At 34.5% G+C, this 19,904-nt stretch overlaps 4 protein-coding genes across 7 annotated transcripts; 3 read left to right on the top strand and 1 right to left on the bottom strand.

Annotated features, from left to right (window-relative positions):
- The first annotated feature begins 1,468 nt into the window (after positions 1-1,468).
- Positions 1,469-2,785, top strand: LOC125607191. The gene is made up of 7 exons (XM_048777030.1): positions 1,469-1,474; positions 1,539-1,613; positions 1,957-2,052; positions 2,159-2,302; positions 2,388-2,482; positions 2,555-2,637; positions 2,754-2,785. Exons 1-7 carry the CDS (start codon positions 1,469-1,471, stop codon positions 2,783-2,785), a joined length of 531 nt encoding a protein of 176 aa, XP_048632987.1.
- Positions 2,786-3,570: 785 nt separating this feature from the next.
- Positions 3,571-8,462, top strand: LOC106439825 (probable ubiquitin-conjugating enzyme E2 23). 2 transcript variants are annotated; one of them, XM_013881354.3, is made up of 8 exons: positions 3,571-3,771; positions 4,073-5,983; positions 6,312-6,437; positions 6,541-6,972; positions 7,086-7,155; positions 7,247-7,386; positions 7,478-7,789; positions 7,894-8,462. In XM_013881354.3, exons 2-8 carry the CDS (start codon positions 4,073-4,075, stop codon positions 8,149-8,151), a joined length of 3,249 nt encoding a protein of 1,082 aa, XP_013736808.2. In that variant the 5' UTR covers positions 3,571-3,771; the 3' UTR covers positions 8,152-8,462. The 2 variants fall into 2 exon arrangements, with proteins under 2 accessions (XP_013736808.2, XP_013736809.2); XM_013881355.3 differs by having other exon boundaries at positions 3,598-3,837.
- LOC106439826 (transcription factor ABORTED MICROSPORES-like) lies at positions 8,437-11,489 on the bottom strand. 3 transcript variants are annotated; one of them, XM_022709935.2, is made up of 9 exons: positions 11,358-11,489; positions 10,871-10,986; positions 10,621-10,788; positions 10,456-10,528; positions 10,291-10,359; positions 9,586-10,197; positions 9,257-9,511; positions 8,984-9,160; positions 8,437-8,905 (listed from the first exon to the last, which is right to left on the bottom strand). In XM_022709935.2, the coding sequence occupies exons 2-9, from the start codon at positions 10,969-10,971 to the stop codon at positions 8,654-8,656; spliced, it is 1,707 nt and encodes a 568-aa protein (XP_022565656.1). In that variant the 5' UTR covers positions 10,972-10,986; positions 11,358-11,489; the 3' UTR covers positions 8,437-8,653.
- Positions 11,490-15,332: 3,843 nt separating this feature from the next.
- Positions 15,333-18,059, top strand: LOC106442416. The gene is made up of 4 exons (XM_048776672.1): positions 15,333-15,936; positions 16,374-16,532; positions 16,612-16,907; positions 17,138-18,059. Exons 2-4 carry the CDS (start codon positions 16,409-16,411, stop codon positions 17,846-17,848), a joined length of 1,131 nt encoding a protein of 376 aa, XP_048632629.1. The 5' UTR covers positions 15,333-15,936; positions 16,374-16,408; the 3' UTR covers positions 17,849-18,059.
- Positions 18,060-19,904: the final 1,845 nt, after the last annotated feature.

The raw sequence follows: 19,904 nt of genomic DNA, 5'->3' as shown, positions 1-19,904 counted from the left end.
AAACTACATAGGGCTCGATTCTAACCGGTTAATAGTATTATTCCAAACTATCCTAATGATCTCTTATAATTAATTTGGTCCACCTCCTTTTATACGCAAGACTGAGAACACTATTTGTTAATGCGAATTATTAGTTTCAATTTATGTATCCAATGAATTTTCTTTAGGACAGTTTTAGAATAATAAGTTTATATATTCGACATGTATCATGTATGATAAACCGGACTGAAAGTTTTGTTTATGTTAAGATGAAAAATAAGACTAGTCTAGTATTGTAAATTGTTCTTGGTTTATCTTAAGATGTACAAAATCTGTTTGCTTTGGTCAACAAAACATGAAAAACTTTTGAATCGGCTCTATTAGACTAACGTAATCAACACCATATGATTTAGGTATCCAAACAAAATAATACTTTGGATTAGATCTGATAGGTATATATATGTCTATTAATGACAGGTTCATTACGTTTTAATTCGATTTTGCTGAATGCAATAATACCGGTGGCCCACTTAAACCGAAAACAATGTATATGCATATAAATGTATTGTTTGATGCCTTGTTAATTTACAAAAACATCATTACTGAAGATCTTAAGATTAGTTATAAATTCGGTGACAAAAGTTGTAAAATACCACATAAGAATAGGTTATCTTATATACTACATTTGTTTTAATGGGATACATATATATCCTCACACTAACAAAAAACGTTTCGTCCAATTTTGACATAGTTTAGTTATTAATACATCAAATACATTACTAATAACTTAAAACGCACATATCAGGTTTTGCAAGTTTGCTAGATACCTAAAAGAAAATTATTTATATGAGATAAGATATGCGTTTTGCGCAAGGTGAATGTATATGAAAATTATTTAAAAAAATATTGTATGAAAGAGTAAAATTTATATTCTTGATCGAATTAATATTTTTGGCCCTTAAACAAATTTTTTAAATTTTTTTTGTTAATTACCTAATTTGTTTACTGATGAACTGTTCACATTTTAAAAAATATTTTAGGTCAAAATATCACTTATCGCATAAGAACCTAACGTTTACGCCGAAGAATCTCAAGCCTACTATTTGGTTACAATGAAACTATGTCAGCTCGGTGTTATATCATGATTTAGCAATTTAAAATTTAATTATGGTTATGAGAAGTTTACGTTCACGTGTCAATCCTATCTATCTTCAATATTTTTCTTAATTTTGTGTCGTTTTTTCTCATTTTGGTTATTGCTCGATATAAATATTGATTTTTGAGTTTATTCTCATTTCGTTATTTTGTTTTAGCCTGAGATTTAAAAAATGTTTAAGATTTTAAAATTATTTAAAAAATACATACTTAAGTAAGATTCACGTCTTGTGCAGAATAAATATTTTATATATATTACTTATTTTATGTTTTTCTGTATATTAAAAGACTGGCCATTGCAAAGGATTTGGTTTTATTCAGGTAGGTTGAGTTAATGTCAGTCTTGAATTCTTACTGATGTGCTTTTTGATTAACAGAGATCTTGTCTTTTAAATACCTTGCAGTTTGCTCGCCTGGAGGATGCAAGGAATGCACTGAATCTGAACGGGCAGTTGGAGATTGCAGGTCGTGCAATCAAGGTATTGGTTGATCTTATTTTGAAATATTTATTTATATTAACCCGTAAGGCTGTAGAGAGCTGTAGCTGTGTTAAGTATTTTCTAGACTCTAAAAAACAAGCATCCTTTGTAAGAAACAAACATTCATGTTCTTTCTGCTTAGTGATGGTACATTATTTTGTCTACTAAGGAAAATGAACCATGACAACCTGCATGTTGAATTTTTTCCCGGATATTTAGAGCAGCCAAACAATTTTGAACCAGAGCCCATCAAAGCCAAAGGCTTCTAAATATGTATATTACACCATATGTTATGTCTGTTGATGATTTAGTATCACGTTTCATTAGGTGTCAGCTGTAACAGAACAACGGTGATCTGGATGATGATGATGGACAGGTCCTTGTAAGTAGTTTTCTTAAGCTTGCTAACTTATCCTCCAAAAGAGAACATATCTCATCGGTATATAGGTAGAACTGAAGTGATCTGTTTCAAATAATAGATATAGGCACTGCAATCACGTAGGATTTGGTATATAATCAACTTAATAAACCCGTCTTCTCTGCAGCCTCGCTGCAGTGCTATCTCCATTGGTGGCTCCTCTCGTAAAAGGGGGTTTTCCGCTGTTGTCGGTATTCCAGCTGTGGTCGACCCTGTTGGTGCCCCCAGCGAATGTCTACTGCTTAAAAACATGTTTGATCCCTCTACAGAGGTTGGCGATCTGCTGAACATTCTCTCGTCTCTTAATACTTTGTACCTGAAGCTAATTCTTCTTTACACATGTATATGTTTCGCAGACTGAACCTGAGTTTGACTTTGACGAGCATATCAAAGAAGATGTTAAAGACGAATGCTCCAAATTTGGAGAACTGAACCATATCTTTGTTGACAAGTGAGTGAACTTTTAGTATTTTTCATCCTCCAAAAGAGCATTACTAAAGTAACATTTGATTGCTCGAAACAGAAACAGCATAGGTTTTTTGTCTACTTGCCATTTGAAAATGCGCAAGCAGCAATGGGAGTGTAACGTGCTCTCCATGGTAGATGGTTTGCTGGAAAGATGATTACAGCGACTTACATGGGTAGTACATGACTTGTAACATTTTCAAGCTGTTCGGTTTAATTCTCTACTAACGAATCTTCTTCCTCTTTTGTGATGTCAGACTACGAAGCCAAGTTCCCTGAGAGGAAGTAGTTGATAGATTCATGAGAATGTAAGCCGAGAGAGATTTTAGGATTGTTTTTAAAAGCATCAATGAAGATGGTATTTAAGATAATGAAAGCTTGTCGTATGGCTTGTGTCACGTCTATTGTTTATGCTTTCACCCGCTTCTTACATTATTAAACATTCGAAATTGTGTGTTTGGTTACTTTCATTGATACCTTTCTTTAGGTTCAATTTAATATTTTAGGCCATAAGAATGTTTCGACTCTTTATATTCGGTTCGAAACCAAAAGAAAGTTGACTATTTTGGTTTGTATATATTCATATATTTTTTTGTTGGAATTGGTCTTTCACTCTGCCTTATTATAATGATCTGAACTCTGCCTAATCACCAAGTCATAATCATTCTTTAAGTAGTTAATAACAAATATATTAGTTTCATACCCTATCATTAAAAAAAATCTACTAGCCAAGACCCTTATCGTTTGTATATTGTCATGTTTGTATAAACTGATTAGAAAATTTTGGATATTCCGGTTACAATTACAATTTCTTTTGATTTTTTTTTTTTCAAATGTTTTGGTTTATGATAATTATATCTTAAAATAATGGAATACATTGCTGTAATTTTGAAAATACATACATTTTTTTTTAACATATGATTTCAAAAGAAATGGTAGGTTGTAGTCTTGTAGATGAATACTTCCCCGGTTAGGTAAACAATTCGAATTTAAAATCGGTTTGGTTTGGATAGGAAGCGTGAACCGGGCGACAAGGTAAGCAAAAATCCAAGGGCCCAGATTGAATAGTTTGGATCATCGGTAATGCGGGTGGAATGTCAAGAAAAAAGGAAGAGAGAAAGACGTGAAGATACATTAGTGACGAATATATCCTTCCTTGACGCCGCTCCGAGCTTGAGAGAAACAATCCATCCCCAGAGGAAGATCGAACATTATTGCACATAAGATCGAACGAGAATAGAATTGAAATCTCCTCCTCTTTGCTTTCCGAACTTGGTACTCGCTTCTCTATCGATTCGTCATCTGTTTGAATCTATCGAACATTTCATCGGCGAGCTAAATGTGATTATTTTCCTCGTAAAATCTTTATTAGCTATTCGTAGCTTAACGAATCATCGAAATGTTCTGTTGAAGGTGGGATGATTCTGTTATGAATCATCGGAATGTTCTATGGACATGCTTTAGCTATTTAGCTTCGTTTAATAAATCATTTTGTTTTCGCTTTGACTTTTTTTTTTTTTTGCTATTACTTTGGATTGTTGAAGACTCTCATCATATAGGCACTTTTTTGTTTCAGATGGAGCATGAGCAAGATGACCCTGGGGTTGACTTGCCACTTGATGGTTCATTGGAAAGTGAGCCTATATGTGATGATCCAAGTCGTATAGATAAGGCTGATGATTCAGGAAGCAACGAGCATCCCAACATTTATAGACACGATATTGTGAGAAACAACAAGACAGGTAGTATTGGGGTTGTGAGTGAAGTTGCTGGTGATTCTGACTCTGAAAGTGATATTAGCGATGAGGAAAATGATGGTGATGATGATGAGGACGATGATAATGATGATGATGATGGGGCTGAAGAGGAAGGGAAAAATGCCAACGAGGAAAATGTTGGTCGTGGAGAGAAAAACTACAAATGTGGTACTCTTGAGGGTGACCAGATTCGTGTTCTGTGGATGGACGACACCGAGCCAGTTCAGGATGTGAACAATGTAACAGTTGTAGATCGTGGTTTCTTACACGGAGACTATGTTGCTTCATCTTCTGACCCAACTGGGCAGGTGGGAGTAGTAGTGGATGTAGACATGTCGGTAGATTTATTGGCTCTGGATGGTTCTACCCACAAAGACATCTCAACAAAAGAATTGAAACGCGTCAGGGATTTTTGTGTTGGCGATTACGTGGTTCACGGCCCCTGGCTAGGTAGGATCGATGATGTGTTGGACAATGTGACTGTGTTGTTCGATGATGGATCCATGTGTAGAGTCCTACGTGCTGAGCCTCTTCAACTCAAACCTGTTTCCCAGAGTAACCTTGAAGAAGACGCAAACTTTCCGTATTACCCGGGCCAGCGTGTCAAAGCAACCTCCTCGTCGGTTTTCAAGAGTTCCCGTTGGTTGTCTGGATTGTGGAAGCCCAATCGCTTAGAAGGTACTGTGACTAAAGTCACCGCTGGATCTATTTTTGTCTACTGGATTGCTTCAGCTGGCTTTGGGCCAGATTCTGCTGTCTCCCCACCTGAGGAGCAGAGTCCAAGTAACTTGACGTTGTTGTCATCTTTCACTCATGCTAACTGGCAAGTTGGTGACTGGGGCCTTCTTCCATCGGTGAATCAGTCTGCTACGATTCCCTTGCACAAGCATGTTTCTAAATTACGACTTTATGATTCTCAAGCAAAAAGGGCAGACCGGGAACAGAATAAATCCGATTTAGAAGATGAACTAAGCGAAGAAAAAAGTGAGCCTGTTGGCATTACTGGTGAAGCTTTGCCAAAAGAAACTACTGTTTCTTCTACTTCTAAGGAGCCTGCGCATGAACCTTGGCCTCTCCATCGTAAGAAGATACGCAAACTCGTTATCAGAAAGGACAAAAGGGTAAAGAAAAAAGAGGAAAGCTTTGAACGAGCTCTGTTGATAGTTAACAGCAGAACGCTTGTTGATGTAGCCTGGCAGGATGGTACAGTTGAATGTAGACGGGAAGCAACAACATTGATTCCGATTGAGACCCCTGGCGATCAAGAATTTGTCCCTGAGCAGTATGTGGTGGAGAAGGCTTCAGATGATGATGATAATAACACAACTGAACCTAAGCGTGTTGGGGTTGTTAAAAGCGTCAATGCAAAAGAACGTACTGCTTCTGTGAGATGGTTGAAGCCGCGTCTAACGGCAGAAGAGCCTCGTGAGTTTGACAAGGAAGAAATTGCAAGTGTTTATGAGCTAGAGGTCCATCCCGATTATGACTACTGTTATGGGGATGTTGTTGTTCGGCTGTCACCTGTTACCATGGCCTTACCAGCATCTTCTGAGGCAACAGAGCAAGACGATGGGCACCAAGATGCAGAATATCATCAAGAAGCTAAAGTCCATGATAAGGAAGAAAACGAAGTTGATACGAACATTCCGGAGCTCTCATGGGTTGGAAATATTACTGGACTTAAGGATGGTGATATTGAAGTAACATGGGCTGATGGAATGGTCTCAACGGTACGTCCACCTCAAATAATCTATTCACTTACAAACCCCTTGCTGGTCTGGCTTTTCCTCATTATATGATTCGGAACATGTGCAAATGTTTGAGTGCTTTACTACACTTGATGTTCTAGTTTAGAACTCTTTTGTTTTATTTCGATGGTCTGATGGCACTTTTATGAGAATTAGTCTATAATATATGCAAATTAGTTCTTTTTTTACGAGACTCTCTGCCTCTGAGCGAGAATAAACTCTTCTATTTTTTGAACTGATGGCACTTTTCCTGCAAACAAGGCTAAGTATTTATTAATTTTACTTTTCGTTTTCTTTTGGTTTCTCCTAGGTTGGCCCTCAAGCAATTTATGTAGTTGGTCGGGACGATGATGAATCAATTGCTGCAGAAAGTGAAGCAAGTGATGCTGCTAGTTGGGAAACTGTAGACGACGACAATGGTGGTGCTCCTGAAGAGGTTTGTTTTGTAAAGAAAACGTTACTGGTTCTTTTTGCCTAAACCCAGAACATTATGTTGCACAATCATTTTCTACGAATTAATGAGAATCGTTGATTTACAGGATCTTGGAAGGGGTAGTTTTCTTGAGGAAAACTCTGATGCAGGAAACAATGGTGAGAATGATTCTGGGAGGAATGGTGCCCTAGCTCTCCCACTAGCTGCAGTTGAATTCGTGACTCGAATGGCTAGTGGAATCTTTTCACGTGGACAGAAAGCTGAAGATTCTTCCAGTTCTAGTCTCACAGATGACAATGGATTGACGAACTCTTCCCACGAGAGGGGTTCTTTCCTTGATGATCATAGTCCTACAAATTTCAGTGCCACTGATAACTGTGATTTAGAGGGAACAGTTGTAGAAAATGAAGCAGTGGAAAGATCAGAGGGTGAAAAATCTGAAGAGCCAATACCTTCTGAAAGTGATAGTTGCAGTTTCAAACGCTTTGATATATCACAAGATCCTCTGGACCACCATTATCTTGGCTCAGATGAGCAGGTAGGTCAAGTACTTTACACTTCAGATGATTCCCGTAGAAAACGGTTTCTTCACGTTACAGTTGATATTTGAAACTTGAGTTTGAATCTTAAAGTGTCTTATCAAACTTGCAGAAAACAAAGGAAAGACGGTGGTTCAAAAAGGTTGATCAAGACTGGAAAATACTTCAGAACAATCTTCCGGGTAAGATTGTATAGATGTGCAGTTAAATCATTCACCAGTGTTTCATGATTGGTAACTTCTTATTGGAAAGAAATTCATTTACCTTTAACAGATGGAATATTTGTTCGAGTTTACGAAGATCGAATGGATCTGTTAAGGGCGGTTATAGCTGGGGCTTATGGAACACCATACCAAGATGGTCTCTTCTTTTTTGATTTTCACCTTCCATCTGACTACCCTAGTGTGCCACCGGTAAGAGTTTCTAGTTTTAGTATTGCTTGTTGCACACAACGCAAGTGAATCCATTTTAAAATTATGTTCTGTCTGCCTTTTCGTTCTGCAGTCGGCACATTACCATTCTGGTGGTTGGAGGTTGAACCCCAATCTGTATGAAGAAGGCAAGGTCTGTCTTAGCCTTCTTAATACGTGGACAGGCAGAGGAAATGAAGTCTGGGATCCCAAATCATCTAGCATCCTTCAAGTCCTTGTTTCACTCCAGGGATTAGTGTTGAATTCAAAGCCTTATTTCAATGAAGCCGGGTATGATAAGCAGATAGGAACTGCAGAAGGAGAGAAAAACTCACTGGGGTATAACGAGAATGCCTTTCTTCTAAATTGTAAAACCATGATGTATCTTATGCGGAGACCACCAAAGGTAAGGAGAAGAACTCTGCTTCTCTTTCTTTTACTCCATTACATTGATTTTTTTTTGTATTTTTCCCTAACCTTCCTTTGCTTAACTTGTGTTGAAATCTGTAGGATTTTGAAGAACTCATCAAAGATCATTTCAGAAAACGCGGTTATTACATCTTGAAGGCATGTGACGCCTACATGAAAGGATATCTAATAGGTTCTCTCAGCAAAGATGCCTCGGTTATTGATGAAAGCTGCAGTGCTAATTCAAATTCGGTTGGTTTTAAGCTTATGTTGGCTAAGATTGCGCCAAAGCTATTCTCAGCGCTGAGTGAGGTAGGCGCTGACTGCAATGAATTCAAGCATCTTCAGCAGCAGCAATAACACAAGCCTCAAAGGATATACACCAATTATATTGCCAATTAACCAAGTGAAGGTTTTGTGGCTTCTTTATTATTACAAGTTTTGAACTCAGATATGTCTGAAATGTGCGGGTCAGAGTTTTTTTTTGAGTTATGCAAGAATTGCATGTTCCTGAGTTGTAACCCCATCTGCTCCAGCAATATTGACAAAGTTTTTTTTGGCTGTTTTGGAGTTTGCTTAAAAGTTTTAGGGGTGTACACTACAACACTTGTTTTGTCATATGGATAATTAACTTCAGACAGATTATTTCAAATGAAGTTATTTTGCTTTTATAGTGTTCCATGTGAATCTACCACAGTCCATGTTTATAGTATTGGATACAGGAATTTCTCTCGAACTGTCATTCCTTTTTTTTTTATTATCTGATGAAATGGAAAAAGACCTTTGAAGTGTATTTGCGCAGATTTTAATGTTTCTTTCTCATGTAAAGAAACACATCTTGGTAGCTCAGGGAACATGTTCCTTATTGGTTTTGGTAATGGTTGATGTGTTGGTGGTGATGGTGAGCGCTCTGATTCATCTGATGATCATGTAGTTGATGATGACCGCCGTGATGGTGGTGATCATCATAGTGTTGATAGCCAACTTCGTTCTTTTCGTTTTGTATGGAACCAGTTGCCATCTGATCATCATGCCATCCTCTAGATGTGTTCCTGGTTATTTCCAGCAACGAGTTTCTCACATGTTCAGCTGGCACCATCTCGCTATCGTTTTTCTGTAAAATGAAGAAAAAAAAAAGAACCATATAGATTTGGTCATTGTTTCTTCATTAAGCAGGTCCTTCAGATCATACCTCGACTTTAAAGACATTGGAGACAAGACTGAGGAAACGAGTCGTGTTAGCATTTGTGACCTCAAGTCCAAGAGAATCAAGTGCCTCCATTAGCCTTGTGAAGCCTCCTGGTTTGTATTCACAAATCACCTTTACGAAAAACTCTCTGCCATCTAAGTGAGCCACGTCCACTTGCGGCTGAAACCCCTCACCCAAAACATAAAACCAAAATCATCAGCATGTGGTGTTGAGAGTTCGATATATATATAGAAAGGTGAGAGTTTATGTTCTAACTTCCATTTCTTGTCCTTTATCATTGCAGTTCTCAAGATCAACATCTTGTTTCATGTCAGGAAGATTCGAGTTACACGAAAGCCCCTGGTGAAACCCAGTGAGCACTGTCCCGTTCATGCTCATCCCTCCTTGCTGCCTATTAGATCCATCCTCAGTCTCTGAATTATCTTCAAGCTCGTCTTGAAGCTCCTTTGCCTCATTCTGCAACTCCTTAACGTAGTTGATAGCGTCACCAAGAATCGATGCCCTATCCAACTTCCATGCCACAAAAAACTAGCTTCAGCCAAGAAAGAAAAACAAGAAACAAACCTTATCGTTATTCTATGTACCTTAGTTATCCTGGGAACAAGCGACCTGAGAGCGTAAAGCCTATCGTTAAGCTTCTTCCTCCTCCGTCTCTCAGCATGCAGGTTCTTAGCTTGAGTATGTTTTCCTGTCTTTTTCTTACACTTTGGATCATCTTCATCATCAATCTGGTCGCTACAATCCGAACCAGTTGCGTTCTCATTCATTTCCTTATCGTTACCAACTTGCTGTTCGTTCACAAGCAAGCTAGCCTCGCCCATCACTGACATCCCCTCTTCTGCCACCGTGTTAAAAGGGTTCATGTTGTTACCATTCTCCGGGAGATCATACCCCAAGGTTTGATGATGGTGATCATAATCACTCTTCATCTTCAAATGTTGTTGCGACTCGTAATCATTCATCTGAGGCAGGAAGTTGAGACGGATTTGATCAGCTGAGATATCGTATGGCGATGGGAGATTCATCATCTCTTCATCCTTTGATGAACCCTTTTGATGGATGTCACCAGGTAACAACATCCCATACGGCTTGGACTCGACCTCATCCCCTACCATCATGTTGATCGTTACGGTTTCATCCATCAACATGTTGCAATGCCCCATTACAAAGTCCACCACGTTCTGATCTTCAGCGACCTATTATACGTTACACACATCATGACAAACCAAGGCATTTTTTAAAACTTATACAACACTTGAAACAACCAAGAGACGTTTAATTACACATACATGTCTGGTTGCAAAGAGCTCCACTAATCCTCCCGGTATAGGAACCAAAACCCTAGTACAAATTGTTTCCTGGATTTTTAAAATACTGATGTTTTTTAAGAGTTCTTGTTCTTGTAGATCAATCATGTGACTGGTGATGCTTCAAACTAGAAAATTGGATAATACCTGCATAAAACCTGGTTCTGAGCTCTCAGTTAACCAACCGGTCTGGTTAGTCAGAAGAGTCTCCGCATATATCCTATAACACAAGTCCATTTTTTCCATCTCTAGATATATCATATGAAACAAACAATATAGTCTTATGTGCGCCGCATGTATATATGTTCATACCCGGAATCAAGAGGGATGGAAGAAGGAAGATGGGAAAGAACTTCACAAGATTTGGTTCGAGGATGATGGAACATTACATCTCTACAACTTCCGAAGCTAAACTCTTCTGTTCCAGCTTCCTCTATGAGCTGTGTCCCACCACAACAACATCCCATCCACTTCACAAACCTGTCTCCTCCCAAACCAAAAAGGAAACAATGTGACGAAAGAGATTCTTTAAAACTTTATTGCATTGAAGAACTAAATTAACCTTTGGTCCTCGTTTAGTCTCCAAAGAACACAATAGTCCCAAGCTCTTGCACCCACAAGAGGCCTTAATTTCTCCAACAAGTTTTGCATATTACTCTCCATTTCTCAAAATGATTACTACACAAAATAAGAAAAAATATTTTTTTTTAATATATCACACCTATATATAAAGTCCCAAAACGGCAAAGATCCCTTCAAACAGTATTGTGCCAATATTTTTAATGGTTTTGTTTGTCTACAAAGGAGAAATTTGAGATGGCATAAATAATTAGAAAAGAAAAAGATGCATCATTCACATGATTTTAAACTAAAGATAGAGCTACAGTATCATGAAAATATAAGCCAACAAGAAACTACACAAGATTCTTGAAAGAATATTCCTCAAAAATCTTGTGAATGTTGAAACTTGACAAGACAAAGCAACAGCTAGGAAAAGAAGACAAGAGACTGCAAGAAATTAAAGAAGAAGAGAAATAGAAGCTAGTTACATTCATACAAGGTTTTTTGCTTTTCGTGTAAAATAACGTCACCAATAACTTTTTATATATGTGTGATAATTTTCTTGCTTTCTCTGTTAGGAGAGATTAATTGTGGCTTTGGTAGGTAAAGTGCAAGACATGCATGACGATCAAGTATACATGTATATACGAATATGAGATATATAATAAATACATTAAAAATAGAATTGGAATGATGAAAAGCGAAGATTGCATGACAAAAGGTAACGTGCAAAACCCTAACTACCTTTGTTGAGAGGTTCTCTTCGTACCGTTTTGGTTATGCATTCTTCTTCTGGCGTCTCAACAACTATTTTTGCTTTTCTTCTTTGTTATTTTATTTATTCGATTTATTTTCTTTTTCTTTTGGGGGAAATTTCGATTTATTAAAAAGTATCTAACAAAACCAACATAGTTTAAGTGGTCATTGATTTTTTTTTTAGTTTCAACGTAAATATGTTCTCATGTCTTGAGAGATAACATTCACATAATTAGCATGTAGACTTATACTGTTACATGAGTTGACAATAAAGTGAATAGCGTACATATTTTATTATATATGTACATAATTATGTTTAGTTTTAGTGGGAAAATATGGCTTTGTCTCCTTTTCAATATACATAGATCCAACTGTCCACCTTTTATGAAGCTGAAATCCGATTACGTAACAAACCACTCCCATAGTCCGACGTAAGTTTCCGCGTCCTGATAAGTCTCTCATCAACAGTGAATGAGTTACATAGTTATTTTGTCTGTAAAAGTTATCTTGTTCTTTTTAACTTTTTTTGTGGCTCTCTACAACACAATTGCTTTCATTAGCTGCTTAGATACTTAGGATTTGATCTTCAAAGCCATGTATCTCCCTGCATCATTATTGATTTAATGAAGATTCACATACTTAACCCAAAAAATGGTTTACCAGTGATCTAAGAGCACTCCTAATGGAGGATTATTTGTGTCAAAATTGTGGTTAGAAAAGCCACAGAATAGTCATAGACAAAAACGTAGCTACAAATAGACACACTATAAAGTATTCATAGAATAAAACACAACTAACATCATAGGTAATCGATAAAAATATCTTGTTGTCATGATTTAGATACAAATTGTTTCGTGATTTTTTATATAATAACCACGAGTTAGAAAAGCCACGGTATAGTCATCGACAAAAACGTAGCTACAAATAGACACATTATAGCTATGATTTGTTTGTGACAAAGTAGTCATAGAATAAAACACGACTAAAATCATAGATAATCGATAAAAAAAAAAAATTTGTCATGATTTAGTCACAAATTGTTTCGTAACCTTTTATATAATAACCACGGATTAGAACTAACTCACGGAATAGTCATCGACAAAAACATAGCTACAAATAGACACATTATAGATACAATTTGTTTGTGACAAAGTAGTCATAGAATAAAAGACGACTAAAATCATAGCTAATCGATAAAATATATTTTTGTCATGATTTAGTCACAAATTGTTTCGTGAGTTTTTTTATATAATAGCCACCAGTTTACTACAAATTTTTGCGATAAACTAATAAACTTCTATTAAATAATGTATACAACGTTAAACAAAATTATATACAAGTGAAAATACATAATTTATAGATACAATTTTAATTCTATTAAATAAAATTTTGTAAATAAAAATAGTTACAAAATTTCTAATTCATTAGTACAGTTTTATGACTATTTTTTGGTATTTTATCTACTGATTTTTATTTCTGCCCCCATACAAATAATTTCTAGATCCGCACAGCCACTGAGGAGAAGGTTTACAAGACAAAGAGACATCAAGGTGGTGACTGCGAGTGACGTCCACATGGTCTTGGACTCTTGTTGATCTATGGATTTGTATGATTTTTTTTTGTTCTCTATTAATCACCGGCCACATATATCGATTTTTTATTTTATTTTCATAAATTATTTTCGTTTTTCTTAGTTCAAAAAATATTATAGTTACTTTTCTTTTCTCGTCATGGTAAATTTACACTCCTTTCATTTTATTTTAATTGTCGTTTTAGACTTTTGTATACAAACTAAATTTTTTTATATATTTTATAAATAAAAACATCATAACGTATATATTTAACCATATTTAAACCGACAGAAAAATAAACAGGAGAATATAAGAAATTATGTAGCATATAAAGTTGATAAATTTTATATTGAAATTTTAAAACAGCATTTACTTTGAAATGAAAATTGTACTTTGACAACTAATATAAAACAGAGAGAGAGTACATATTTTCAGTAACTGATTATTTTATTAATTATTTTTGTTGAAAATATTAATGCATGCAGTCACTCTAATTAATGTTGTAATAAGTAGATGGCATTTTAAAAATGTTGAAGTAAGTAGATCTATTTCTCCATCATTAAAAAGTGAAAACAAAAATAATGTGAGGTGCATGTGATTTCCATTGAAAAGCGAATCCATGATTATATTTTTATCAGAATCAATATATATATTCTGTCCGAAATCAATATTATATATATTTGTGAAAATACTATACATCAAAGGAGATAATTAATTAATATAAAAGTAATTATAATATCACAAAATAGTAAAACAGCATTGTATGCACAAATTTTACAAATTCATAGTATCTAAGTTTGATAAAAATGACAAATTCTGGCTAAAAATATTTATTTGATCAAAACACTGATATAATTAGTTATTTGCTGAAAAGATATGGAATACTATAACGAGCAGAACATAAAGATATCTCCATAAACAAAGCCAAAAAGGGAATCAAATCCGAACAAGGACAACTTAATCAAATCAAACCACAAATAAATACTACTAAGAAACAATAGTAAGTTAGAATTACTGAACGAAGCAATAATACTTACGCAATTTTTATAGTAACCAAAACCCAAATCTAAAGAGTATAAATATAATATATAGTAGATACCTCCACAACTAAAAATAATCGCAAAGACGAGTCAAGCAATGAGCCTATATAAAAGCGAAGAAACTAGAACAGAGAAATCCCTGAAGAGAAGCGGTAGCACCACGACACCAATACTAGTAACTATCTCAACTAGCCAAGCTGAACAGGAACTACCACAGATACGAGGAACACGATCTGATAAATTAAGAAAGTCCCAGGAAACTAACATGGCGTCCTCCCAACTCAAAGAAGCAACAAAACAAGCAAAACCGAACCAACAAAAGAAGCAAAACCGAAATAAGAACAAATCAGCACCTACACGTTTGTGTGACGAATCAAGAAAAAATGTACTACACCACCATCCACAAAAGAGATCCGGACCTGCAACTTCAGCACAAGGAAGAAGATTATCATATCTGAAACTTTATACCTCACCTGCTCCCATAAAAGCTCCCTATCACCGTAAAGCGAAATCTTGAAGAATTACAACTAAATACATGAGAACCACATGAAAAATAGGAGGCGAGACCGGCTTCAATACTGTCAGAGCCATCAAAACCAGTCTCATGCAAGCTTGGCGGCATTGCTACTTGCTAGGGTTTATCACAGCAGAGGAGTTCAGAGCTTTTTAGCAATCGAAGAAAGCGTTTAGACTAACAAAACTCTGAAGTCTGAACATTAAATAATGAATAGTGTTACTTTATATTTTGAATATTACTGTTCATTTCTTATATTTGGTGTAACATATAGCTTATCATTGTAAATTATTTTACTTTATAAATATCATTTAGAAAAAATAGAATATTATTAGATATATTTTAAATAATTATTTTATCAATTTGATTTTGAACACCAAGATACTTTCTTCTCTTAAATAACAATGTAGTGCATAGTGCATAGTTTTTGTTAGATATAGTGCATATAGTGCGATGTGCTTGCTTTCTAACTTATAGTTTTTTTGTTAGATATAAAATCAAATTATTCTTTGCAAAATGTATATATATTCTTTTAACAAAATATAAATCTAGCATATGTAGAAAAATGTTCATTTACAAAAAAAAAGTTAAAAGAAGTTATATATATATTTACCAATATAATCATTTAAGTGAATCATTTTGGTTAAAATAATAAATTGAAATGAAAAGAGTGAAAAAAATATGTGATAAAAGGTAAAAAAAAAGGAAAAATGTTATTTATAGTTTGGTATTAATATATAAATATGCAGAGAAAATTCACATTAACTTTTTCTAAAAATATATATTTTGGCTAAATCTGCTAAGTTTTCCATTAATGAATTCATTTTGAGTTAAAAGAAAAACAATATCTCACACGTGCCCAATAAAGTAATAAAATTGGTTAAATAAGTAGGTATGAACAGAAAGAAGCCTTCTCGGTAACCACTTTCTTCGTCTCTCTCTGTTGTTGTCAGCTTCTAGAAGGCCATTTCATTGATTGTAACGTCTGCATTTCTCATGCGCAAATTAAATGAATAGTCTCAGTCAATCTCTTCGAATCTTCAACCCTTCTCTTTACAAAAGGTTTCGGTCAAATCACATCACCTCTTCTTATATAAGTTAGTAAATTCGTACAACGATCAACGAAACTCTATTTCGCTTCCATCTTCTCCGCTCAGGACCTTTCTTCACCACCACCGTTCCCTAGGTATCTTTTTATCTCTCTCAAGAAAGATCGGTGCTTTATTAGTATTACAAAGATCATTGCGGTCGGCCTGGACACATGTCTTAAATGATTGTCTGATTGGAGTTGTTGTTGTGGGGATTGCCTGATACAATATTATAAGTTTCTTCAATGTATATATGTATTAGAAAAAGTTATCATCTTTTTATTTTTTGAAGATATAAGTGAAACCAGAAAGGGCATCCAGTGGAGTTGTTGTTGTATGAGTTGTAACCATTTTTTTTTTGATCAAAAGGTTGTAACCATTTTAATATTTGAATTTGAGGTCTAAAGTCTAGACCTTTTTGCATACCCTGCATTGACTTTTGTTCAACCCACCAACAAAAAGTAAAAAAAAAAACTTTATTTGTTTGGTTCTTTTCTACAATTCATGTTGTTGACAAAGCTCCTTCTTATTGCAGTTCTTGCATCTGGTTTTGAATCTACACATTAAGATATGGATACAAATAGGAAAATTCACCCGGATTGCAAATACTCTGCAAACCCTTTCCATGAATGTGCTTCAGATTGTTTAGAGAAGATTGCTCAAGGCCGTGGAAAGAAGACTTCAAAAAAGCAAGGTACCTTTTTAACTTTCTCTCTTCTTAGGGACTTGATGATGTGTCCTTCATTGATTGATTCTTGAATTGTTTATTACAGCTGCGACGAACTTTAGCCTACCAGAGAGTTTAGGTAAGAAAAAGGTGGGATCACAGCCACCTTCACCTCTCAACACAAGGCCATATCAGAACGGTACCGCAAATTCACCAAGGGTTCATCAGTCAAGACCTTCACCAGTAGCTGTAACGAAGAGGTCAACAGTTGCAGAAACCAACTTCTCTTTCCATTCTCTATCTTCTGATGACGTCCCTATTAACCTCAACGGTCAACATGATTCTTTTAACCATAAGCCAGAGAAGCCGTCGCAGATGGTTCCTCTATCCCCAAACAACATGGTATTTCTAACTTATCATTAAGTCTAGCTTTTTTGGATTTTATTATTTTCGAAAATATTTTTTTAATATATTTAATAAACAATTAAGTAAAATTATTAATATCAAACATATAATATTAGGAGACCCATAGAGTCTTAGGTTACTAGGTCTGAATAGTAACATAGGATGAATCTTGCAAGTAAAGAGTGTCATCTAAACATGTTCTGTTTTGTTATAATATTCTTGGTCAGGCTGATCGTAGCAAAACCGTATCACCAACACCTCGAGAACATGAACACAACGGTAAGAATGACACAGCCAGTGAGATTAGTGAGTTCAACTTTGTAAGCCCTCCAAGGTCTTACGCCAACGATGATGATGATGATGAGAACGGAGTAGAGCTCGACCTTCAATCAGTAATGTCAGACTCGTGTGTTTCGGTTGGAAAGTACCGTGTGAACTCTAGTGTCTCCACAATCCTAAGGTCAATCATAGACAAACACGGAGACATAGCTGCAAACTGCAAGCTAAAATCAGCATCGATGAGGTCCAGATACCTAGAGTGCTTATGCTCATTGATGCAAGAGCTTGGGTCAACCCCGGTCGCGCAGTTGACCGAACTAAAGGTGAAAGAGATGCTTGCGGTTATTAAGGACTTGGAGTCAGTGAACATGGATGTTGGCTGGCTAAGGGCCGTTCTTGAGGAGTTTTCTCGGTTCCAAGAAAACGCAGACTCGGAGAAAGAGAGGCAAGAAGGATCAGTGAGGTCTAAGAAACAAGAACTGGAGATTCATGAAGCAGATTTGGGCAGGATGGAGGAGGAAGTAAGGGAAGCGAGGTTGAAGGTGGAGGAGATGAAGGCGGAGCTGGCTGAGCTTGAGACAGAGAGGTTGCGGATGGAAGAGATGGGATTTAAGGTTGATAAGTTTAGAGGGAGGTCGTTTCTTGATGAGCTTCTTTGATGTTAATAAGAGTAATTAAACTAAATTAGTGTAATGTTTAATTAAAATTTGATAATGTTCTTTAATCTTGATCAAAAGGTGAACGATACTACGGTTGCTAGTGAGTGGTCTAAATATTCACCGAGAGTATTATTTTCTTGTTTGATTCTTTTGTATCTGTAAGAATTATTTACTTTGTACGTTATTTTATTTTATTTATTTATTTTTATTTTTTTTATTTTTTACAACAAAAGTCTAAAGAGAAACTAAGTAGATTCCTCATCCAAGAGCCACTTCGAGAGAATCGAATCAACATAAACCATAGTTGCAGGCTGATTTCTAGCACCTCGTGCTAGTTTATCCGCCATTGTGTTTTGTGCCCTCGGAATATGCTGAATAGTAAAAGGATGAAAAAATTCCTTACATCGCAGAAACTCCTTCATATGTGTAGTGAACGCCGGTCATTCTGTTGGTGTAGACACCATCTTCACCAGTTGAGAGCAGTTGGTTGCAAAAAAAAAAGAATAATTATTTACTTTGTTTTTATTAACACGTTTCTGAATATTAATGTAACCTCATATATCTTACTCCCCTAATTTCACAAAGATTGTCAACTCATATATATTAATTAAGAAACATTAACGATCTTTTTTGTATCCATGTGTCATTTCTAAGATGATTCTTAGAATCATTAGAAAAATATGATTGTCCATCTAATTATATAATAAGTTTTTTTATTAAATTAACCATAAATTCATTATTAATAATTTTATTATTTTTTAAATAAAAGTTACGGAATTTCCTAATGTGGCTAAAGTATATATGACAATTATTGATTTTGAATAATAAAGATTTGATAAAAATTAATGTATCTTCTATCATATTTATTTAATTTTAAATTATTAAAATGAATTAAACAACCACATTAACCATATAATAAAAATTTAGATTTTTCTGTATATGTTATATTTTGAAGTTTTAAAAACGACTATAAATTATTAAAACTGTTAAAAGTCTCACATTCAAATTTTGTGATCCATGGTTTAATTTTTTTTATTACACAATACAAATGATTAAAAAATCATATAAGTAAAAAGTATAATTTAATTAATTATTAAGATTAAAAGAGATGTATATATATATATATATCATTTTAAATGAAACTATATTCCATACAAAAACATAAATATTTTACTTTCGTATTTTACTTTGAACATATTTTTTTGAAAAAAAGTTTGTATGACCATTGACAACTTAATTAAAAAAAATTATAAATTACTAAAACTATTAATGTCACAGTGAAAATTTTGTTACTAGTAATTTAAAGTTTTTGCTATAAAATATACAAATGATAAAGAAATTATATGAGTAGAAAATATCATTTAATAGACATTAATATTAAAAATATACTATGTATCTTAATATCATTTAAATTTAATTACATATCATATCCAATAAAAAAATATTATTGTGTGGATTAATAAAATTAATTATATGTTTACACCAATTTAATTATATTTATAATAGTTATTGACTTTTAATTATTTAATATATATTTATCATTTCATAATATATAAAAATATATAATACATAAAATAATATAATATATATATATATATAATGTTCTTCTCGCCTAAGGGATCTTAACCTAGTTTTCTGAATATTAGTGTAACTTCATATATATTACTCCCTTCGTATATTTCTAAATATTAATATATTTCTGAATATTAATTTAACTTTGTATTATAATTTTCGACAAAAAATCGTCAGGACAAAAAAAAATCATCAAAAATTATTCTTAGTGAAACCTAAATGGTTGGAAATTTTTTGAAAAAAAAATCTCGATCATCAGAAGTTATTCTGGACTAACTTTAAATTGTTGAGAAAAACCTTGATGAATCTATGTCGATTGGGACAATTTTTGACAAACATGAGTTGTTAAGAATTTTTTTCCGACGATTAATAATTCGTCGAATATTTTTCTAATGCAGGTCCGTCAAATTTTGTTTCCAATCGACTTAGGTCCGTCAATTTTTTTTTTTTGAGATTTTTGTCTAATTTTCCAATGAATTATTTT

The sequence above is a fragment of the Brassica napus genome, chromosome A3, assembly GCF_020379485.1.
Source record: "Brassica napus cultivar Da-Ae chromosome A3, Da-Ae, whole genome shotgun sequence".
In the NCBI taxonomy this organism is placed as follows: Eukaryota; Viridiplantae; Streptophyta; class Magnoliopsida; order Brassicales; family Brassicaceae; genus Brassica; species Brassica napus.
The sequence above is the reverse complement of the archived record's forward strand: the minus strand, read 5'-3'. Positions and strand labels throughout refer to the sequence as shown.

Excerpts from the sequence above, each read along its gene's own strand:
- LOC106439826 (XM_022709935.2), bottom strand. The coding sequence starts at position 10,971 with ATGGAGAGTAATATGCAAAACTTGTTGGAGAAATTAAGGCCTCTTGTG. Across the intron at positions 9,161-9,256 it reads ATAAAGGACAAGAAATGGAA|CCGCAAGTGGACGTGGCTCA; the intron begins GTTAGAACATAA and ends GAGGGGTTTCAG. Across the intron at positions 8,906-8,983 it reads CCAATGTCTTTAAAGTCGAG|AAAAACGATAGCGAGATGGT; the intron begins GTATGATCTGAA and ends TTCATTTTACAG.
- LOC106439825 (XM_013881354.3), top strand. The coding sequence starts at position 4,073 with ATGGAGCATGAGCAAGATGACCCTGGGGTTGACTTGCCACTTGATGGT. Across the intron at positions 7,156-7,246 it reads ACTTCAGAACAATCTTCCGG|ATGGAATATTTGTTCGAGTT; the intron begins GTAAGATTGTAT and ends TACCTTTAACAG. Across the intron at positions 7,387-7,477 it reads ACTACCCTAGTGTGCCACCG|TCGGCACATTACCATTCTGG; the intron begins GTAAGAGTTTCT and ends TTCGTTCTGCAG.
- LOC125607191 (XM_048777030.1), top strand. Across the intron at positions 2,053-2,158 it reads AAAGAGAACATATCTCATCG|CCTCGCTGCAGTGCTATCTC; the intron begins GTATATAGGTAG and ends TCTTCTCTGCAG. Across the intron at positions 2,303-2,387 it reads TGTTTGATCCCTCTACAGAG|ACTGAACCTGAGTTTGACTT; the intron begins GTTGGCGATCTG and ends TATGTTTCGCAG.
- LOC106442416 (XM_048776672.1), top strand. The coding sequence starts at position 16,409 with ATGGATACAAATAGGAAAATTCACCCGGATTGCAAATACTCTGCAAAC. Across the intron at positions 16,533-16,611 it reads GAAGACTTCAAAAAAGCAAG|CTGCGACGAACTTTAGCCTA; the intron begins GTACCTTTTTAA and ends TGTTTATTACAG. Across the intron at positions 16,908-17,137 it reads CTCTATCCCCAAACAACATG|GCTGATCGTAGCAAAACCGT; the intron begins GTATTTCTAACT and ends ATTCTTGGTCAG.